We start from the raw sequence: 8,403 nt of genomic DNA on the forward strand, positions 1-8,403 counted from the left end.
TCGTAGTGGGTTACTTTACCAAAAATGTAAGCTGTGTTTTAATATCTGTAATGTTGCATTAGTTTAAAGGGATAGTTCACTAAAAAAATGCGTAAATAATCCTGAATCTTCCACTTGTAGCAAACCTGTTGAGTTTCTTTCTTCTGTTGATCACAAGGGAAGAGATACCAAAAGCCATTGACTTCCATTGTATTTATTTTGTTCCTATTATGGATTTATAAGAGGACCTATTATGCAAAAATCAGTTTTATAAGCTGTATAAACAGTTATGTGGAGAAAGTGTGTGAATATAGCCAGCTTTTAATGTTAAAAATGAATTAAGTCTATTGTTTTTAATCACACTTGATTAAAACAGTCTGCAGAAACACTTTGATTGAAATTCTTCCGTTGTACGTGTCATCAGAGGGGGAAAGCCCCGCCCATTAGTGACCATCTCTCCCTCATTAGCATAAACACCCCTGCGTGAGCAGTCGTCCGCCATTAGAGTTTTGAATCTGCCACTATGCTGACGCATAGGCACTTATAGCTCCGCCCTCTTCTGAAAAGAGCACAATCTCATTTGAATCTAAAGCGACCAAAATGGCACAATTAGGATCAAAGCCTAAAAGGGCAGTTTTAAAGAGTTATAAAACATTATTTATATGGAATTTAGAAATGAAATGTCACACAAACACACTTTAGAGACATCAGAGACTTATTTTATGTCTTGTAAAAAAGGGGTCACCTTTTAATGGCTGTCTTTATCCAAGTATATCCCTGTTGTGTTTAAAAGAAGAAAGAAATTCATTTAAAAAAACTCTTGAGTGTGAATAAATGGTGAGGAAATTGTCATTTTTTGGGGGGGGGAGAACTATTACTTCTTATGACTTTATCAATGAAAAAGGACCTTTAAATCAGTTTATTGACTCTTGTTTTGTCTGATCAGCACTCAGTTTCCGGCTGGAGGAATGTGTTCTGGTTGTCGGCTGGAGTGAGTGCATTCGGAGCCATCTTTTATGTGATCTTTGGCACTGGGAAGATTCAGAGCTGGGCAAGAACAGATGAGGAATCAGACACAGATGAACACGATTAAACATTTCAGATCGCCTTATTACTCCACACATGTACTACCAGTCAAACGTTTGGACCAACTTCACTAAATCATGTTGTTTTAAAACGCTTTAGACTGATACAGATAGTGCCTGTATTGTTAATTTCAAAAAAGGACGAGATTCTGTCACTACACTGCAAGAAAGATATTCTTACTTAGATTTTTTTGCCTTGTTTCTAGTTCAAATATCTAATAATTCATAACTTAAGAAGCATTTTTAGACAAGCAAAATATTGTCTTGTTTTAGGAAATAATTTGTTATAATTAGGTGAGTTTTTCCTTGAAACAAGCTAAATAATCCGGCAAAGGGGTTAGAAAAATAATCTTGTTTTTCCTTCTGGCATAAGATTACTTTGCTTGTTTTAAGAAAAAACTCTCTTCATTATGACATATTTGGTCTTAAAACAAGACAATAATTGTGACAATGTCTTGCTTGTCCACACTCACTGTAAAAAGTTAGCTTAAACTGAGGAAACCGATTGCGGCAAACCGTTTAAGTTTTTAAATAAAAGGGTTTGAGTACTATATATTTATATATATATATATATATAAATATATATATATATATAAAGTTAACACAAATACCACATATGTTATTTGTGTTAATATCATCCAGGGCTTAATTTGTGCTGGAACACGCCGGATTCGGCACCTCTGAAATCTGATCCGGCACCTCATTTTAAAGATCTCCCTCCTCATCAGCATAACCGATCGCTGTCCTCCCTTGTCAGTTGTTCACTTTCACTTACTTCCGCGACTCCCCAACCCTCTTCACTTTCATCCGCGACAACCAACCCCCGCCCCAGCTCTTTACTTGCGTCCACGACACCCCTCCACTATCCAATGCCCCTCTATCCCCCCCACCCCTATCTCCACTTTCGTGTGCGACACCTCAACATCCTCAGGTAACATGCTAGATCCATTAACCCGATCTGTTCCGGGACCTCGCAGTTCACAAATTAAGCACTGATATCATCAAACATCTCAAGCCCTCTCATACACCCGGCGCAATAAGGTGCAAGATGTGTTTGGCGAGGTTTGTTGCTATTTTCGGACCAACTCAACTGTAATTTTCCTTTTTTGCACCACGTTGTTTAAATAGCAAATCCATTTGCGCCACTTTGTGGAATTATGGGTGTGCTGGTCTAGAAAGGAGGTGTGTTAAGGTGCATTTTTGGTGCGTTGCTATTTTGAGAAACTAAAATAGACTGCACTACTGACCAACTAAAAGCAGCTCTAAAGTCCAGCCAAGCACAATAGTTGTGCGGCTTTAACGTGTACACATTGCTTATTACAAACAGGATGTACAGCAATAACCAAATATCACACAGGATGTACAGCAATAACCAAATATCGTTACAAATTAAAAATAATTAAAGGATTAAAATATTATAAAAATTATTCATTTTTGCAGAAATATAAAAACCACTGCCTTGGTTTTTTTCAGTTTATTGACGATTTGCATAAATATAATGTTATTATTGATATCAGTATTACTTATTATATGCATATTTATATTTGTTTTAATAAAACAAGTTTAGATTTGTCCAACTTTTGGGTTTTGGAGACGTCTGCATCACCATATAGAGCAAAAGAACAGGACGTGTGTTTGGAAATAACTTAGTTTTCTGACCACACTTCGTTATTAGTGTTCATTTATTCCTTTGCTGGAAATTAGAACTGAATTTAGAAATTGTTTTGAAACAACACTTTACGCCTAACAAACGAAATTAAATATGTCGGCTAATGGATGTCTTCAGTGGAGTGAGATTCCACTGTTTCCTTACTCCACCAAAGTAAAGGAGTAAAGAGTAAAAAAAAAAGTAAAGAGAAAGTTAAGAGGCTGAATGGATTCGGACAGGCCCTTAATGCTTTTGCGCCATGCATTTTAGACCTTGCGCTTAGATCATTGCGCTTAGAGCCCTTAGAGTGCTAGTAACTTAAACATTTAAGTTCAGTTATCAAATCGTTATGACTTTAGTTAATAGATCAAATTAAGTGCAAACATATATAGCTACTCAAATGGTTTGGTATTGCTTAAGGAAATTAGAGTTAAGTTGACTCAAAAAATACAATTAAGTCATTCATAACTCATTAGGTTTGAGTTCTGCTTAATATAATCAGTTTATGAGTTTCCAAAACTCTTTTTCATTAAGTCAAAGTAACTTTTTTAAAATTATATGTTAAACTTACTCATTTAATTTAGTGATTTTTCACTGTTAGGTTTTACAGTGTAGAAAATGCTTCTTGATTTAAGAATTTGTGGATATTTGGAGTTTGGAATAGTGCTTTTTTTGCAGTGTAGTTATTCCCATACTTGTGATATTTCATCAATTTATTACTATTATTCAAAAATGTACATTGTGATCACTTTTGACTTGATATTATTATATAATATCATGTCATAAAATAATTATAATTCACTCAGGGATTTTAAAGGAGAAATTTGTAATGCCTTACAAATAGTGTAAGAGTTGTTTATAATTCTGGTTGTAATTGTTGCTAAACAATTCAGAATGAATAATTACATCATCCTGAATTAATTCAGAGTAATTCCATGTTTACTTTTTTTTTATAAAATACACTTGCTTTATTATGCCATGATTTAACAAGTGTATGTTATGTACTTAAAATACTTAATAGCACTTTAATGCATCGGTTAAATGAAAATACAAAGCTCTTGAGTCATTTTGAAGTGACTATAATGTGTCATTCAGTTCAAAACTCAGGTCACCAACCATGAAAACCATTGTTTGTTACAGATTTATTTACAGAAAACCCAGGGAACATTACTGAAATTCATTAAATAAATACATAATTTCAGCATTTGATGATTATTACATTCCATGAAGTTTTATAATGTTTACACCATTCAAAGAGTCTTGATTTAAGGTACAATAGCCAGCACTTATTTTTGTAGCTATAAGAATATATATCAATCATTAGAACAGTTTGTGATCAATGATAGATTTGTATATGATGTTGATCATGCTAAATAAATGCAATGCTATTGTTTACAGTTCAGTTACATGTCCCTTTTGCTTTTTTATCGCATATTTGGACTTTTATATGAAGTTAAACATTTAAATTTCCATTATTTAAATATATCCTGTCATAATTTGAATGGATACCACGAGTGCACTACTATTTACACACCGTAAATAATTAATTATACGGTTATTACATTACACAGGCGGCCAGCAGGTGGCGCATTACATCCTTTATAAATGCCAGAATTACAATAAAAACTCTCGTTTTTTACAACTAATGGTGCTTATAGTTTTAATGTTGTAAATCTTAAATGTATACAGGCCAATAACTATAAGAGATATAAGAATACAGGCGCTGCTTTTGTCTGATAGTCTCTGACAGGCGCTTTTGATTTACCTCAGCATTCTTTGAGAGCAGAAAATGACCCGGATGCAGTTTGCTGAATGCGGCAAGATGACGTCCGCGCTTATTTACATGTGTGACACTGAGGGAAGCTTCAAGAATGGCTTTTAACCCTTACTGTGTTTTTAAACCTTCGATTTAGTGCGTAAATTTAACTTGTATATCGATTCTAGAATCAAGACGGCTATTTTAATTTAGTATTGTTGGTTTAATTGTTACTATCAAACCATTTTCAGTATATTTCCTATAATGTTAATACATTAGTAGGATATAAACACTGGCACAGTCATTATATATATATATATATATATATATATATATATATATATATATATATATATATATATATATATATATATATATATATATATATATATATATATATTTGTTAAAGTTTTATTAAGGGAGCAAAGTATGTAAAGTATTTGTTTTATGAACTTGATCTTGCCCTGACAACATAGTTTTAGTGTTTATGAGTCATATTTTAAGTCACGCTTTCCTGCTTGAAAGACTGAAATATAGATCCATGAACTGTAGCTCTTTAGTATATAATTTTATTTGATTCAATGGGGAATACGCAAACAGGCTTATAATTTTCAGTCAGCCATCCCAGAGCTTCCGGTGAACTGTCGCTCGGCACATTTAAGATCTGATTTCTTTAATAATCAGTGATCTTCACTGCCTGCTTGATATACAATATAAAGTGGGTCTCAGACCGGACAAGACGCACTTCATAAAATATTTATTTTCCGCGCCATGTTTTTAAAATATTATTTCAATTAATTTTCAATGGTGTTTCTGCGCTAGCCTACTGCTAATAACTGTGTTTCAATCTTGTTTTTCACTTGAACGTCTAAATCAGAGATGCCCAAACTAGGGCCAGCAGGACAAAGTTGGCCCATGTTAACCTTTGATTTCGCTCACCATCCCATCACAATCTCAGAAATAAAGATACACAATCTGTCACTGGAGTGGTACCTTTTCAAAAGCTACAAATTTGCACCTAAAAGGTCAATATTAATACCTCAAGGGTACATATTGGTACCTAAAAGTACAAAAGTGTTCCTCTTAAAATTTGTAGGTACTAATATATACTTCTGAGGTACCAATATAAACCCCTCAAGTACCCCTCAAGTGACAGCTCTCGTACCTTTATTTCTGAGAGTGCAGAGAAGAGATGGAGAATGATGGGGAGGTTGCGGCGAATGCCTCCAACAGAGATTTTCATTTCTAATCTTAATATAACCTTTTTTGTTTGTTTATTTGTTTTTTTGTTTAATCGTTAGGCTACAAAAAATCTAACTGAAATGAAGTCTGTCAGCTAAATGTTGTGCATGAATCAGATTGATAAAAATGTAAATACTGTCATTCAAAGAATTATCAATGAGCAACTCAAGGCAAAGGCAGGTGAATCTTGACTTGTGCATTCAGCATTGAACACCATTGTGTTATAAATGAGATTTTTTGTCTTTATTGTAAGAAGTTCTGTATTAAATGTAAAAAATATATAATTATTATTATGTTAAATTATTTTTACTATTTATTTTTAAATATTAATAAATTAGGGAGTCGGCGTGGAAACATTAATGTTATATAGTTTAATATATTTACCTTCGGCCTTCCACCCTCAATCAAGTTTTGTTCATGGCCCTTCATAGGAAAACGTTTGGGCACCCCTGATCTAAATGAATGCTTAAATCTGTTCAACTGATTGTATTTTAATTACATTACAACATCGATGCTGTAAAAGGACCCTTATGAAATTAAAAATAGTCACATAAACCTTTCCCCAGAAGATCGTTGGCTGAAAAACACTAGCTGTGCATATACAGTAACCCATTAAACTTCATTCTCAGCAGCTGTAAAGTGAATATCTGTGACTTCCCTTCATTCATAGATTACATTTGCATTCTTACCAAATGTCTGAGACAAACCTCTATGGTTTCACACATGCAGATGTTTGTTTCCTGACCCCCAACAATTTGCATTACAGCTTTAAAAATGCAGAGCAGTTAAATGAAATTTGCAAGTGTGAGTTTGATGCCTTGAGGGGGAGGTGGACTCATTAGTGCTGGGTTGGTTGCATTTACCCAGTGTTGGGTGGGTCAGATATGGACGATTGGTTACTAATATAGCTACTTTTGTATCATTATTGAATTTAAATGACATTTTCTTAACCCAACTGTTGGGTTTTTTCCATTTTTGATAGCTTATATACAGTTGAATTCAAAATTATCAGCCCTATTGTGAAATGTCGCTAATTGTTCGAATGTTTCCTAATGATCTGAGACAGGAAATTTTCACAGTATTTCCTATAATATTTTTTACTTCTGCGCAAAGTCTTATTTCTTTTAGTTCGACTGGAATAAAAGCATTTTAAATTTTATTTAATACATTTTAGGGTCAATTAGCCCCTTTAAGATTTTTTTCTCAGATTGTCTTCAGGACAAACATTTAACAAACATGAGAATTTTCTGCTAAAGTGCTGGGTTGCATTAACAAGTAGGTCAAACAGTGGGACAAGTATTGGCAAGCCCAATGTAAGGTTAAACATATTTGATCAAATATAATTTACATTTTATTAACCCCAAAGTTATTTATTTATTTTTATTTAAAAATAAATACCCAACATTGGGTCTGTCCATATTTGACCCGGTGTTGGGTTAAAACAGTGTATTATTATTAAAATTTTAATGTATTAATATAACATTTTAAAAGTAATGCTTTACTGGCTTTTATCTTTAAGGCCTTATTTATTTAAATTTATTTTTTAATAAATTAAATTATTTATTTATTTATTTATTTATTTATTTATTTATTTATTTATTTATTTATTTATGCCATTATTTAACGAGGAAGTCTTGCAGAGATTTAAAATCTCTTTTATAAGAGAGACCTGGCCAAGATAACAGCCATAGAGTAAAACAATTTTAAAATGCATAAACTCCACATGAGGGCGATGCGGTGGTGCAGTAGGTAGTGCTGTTGCCTCACAGCTAGAAAGTCGCTGGTTCGAGCCTCTGTCATGCTAAATTGCATTACATTTTTAAATATTAATTATGTTCTCCAGACAAATGGGTAAAACATAGTGCTTTTAAACTGTCATATGAATTCAATAATTGTCTATCCATCATCAACATGACAAATTTATGTACATATCTGAACTGATCATGTTAAATATATATAAAGGAATAGCTTATACTAAGTTTCTTTCAATTATTGATTGTTAATTATGTTTTGCAATCAAATGGGTAAAATAAAGTGGTTTTAAGTATAGCATCAAAGTAAATGTATAACAGTAATTAATTCAGAAATAAAACATTTTATTAATATGTCACAAGATTACACTTATTTTTATAAGTGAACACTTCTGGAGATGCGTACACTCAAAACGAAAGACTTTTGCTTCTTGCTTTTTAAACTACTTTTTTAAAATGTGCTAAATCAACACGATTCATAAAGTTTTTTTTTTCAAGGAATTCACTTAAATATGTAAAAACAATTATGTTATCATATATATTTGTGTTGGGACAATGAAGGAATTGTATGAAAGCAAGCAATTTTTACAGTGTACACTCAAAAGTTCATTCATTAGTTTTCTTTTAGCTTAGTTTCTGATTTATCAGAGGTCACCACAGGGGAATGAACCGCCAACTATTCCAACAATGCAAATTCTGACTTTTTTGTGGGACAGCTTAATTATTTTATGTTCAATCCAGCTAATTTTTTTTAAACTAATAGGTTAACTTAATTCCTTTCTGTTGCCCCAACACACACAAAACATTTCTGGCTGAAACTATTTTTAATTCACGTTACATTTGCAATTATTGATTAAGCAGCAACATCAGTCCAAGCGTACACATTCACTAAAGCAGAAGTCATGCAAATATCAGCAGTATTTGGAGTAGTTCAGGCTTTCC

The 8,403-nt window shown here is 32.8% G+C and overlaps 1 protein-coding gene across 2 annotated transcripts in view; it reads left to right on the forward strand.

Moving 5' to 3' along the window:
• Positions 1 to 2,275, forward strand: part of si:ch1073-513e17.1 — an 18,960-nt gene extending 16,685 nt beyond the window's left edge. For both annotated transcript variants that reach the window (XM_005159769.6, XM_021468185.3), the window contains 2 exons: positions 1 to 26; positions 926 to 2,275. The exon at positions 1 to 26 is cut by the window's left edge and continues 65 nt beyond it. In XM_005159769.6, the coding sequence (XP_005159826.1) occupies positions 1 to 26; positions 926 to 1,072 (173 nt within the window). In that variant the 3' untranslated portion in view covers positions 1,073 to 2,275. The remainder of the gene's footprint in view (positions 27 to 925) is intronic.
• Positions 2,276 to 8,403: the final 6,128 nt, after the last annotated feature.

The sequence above is a fragment of the Danio rerio genome, chromosome 19 (assembly GCF_049306965.1).
Source record: "Danio rerio strain Tuebingen ecotype United States chromosome 19, GRCz12tu, whole genome shotgun sequence".
NCBI lineage: Eukaryota > Metazoa > Chordata > Actinopteri > Cypriniformes > Danionidae > Danio > Danio rerio.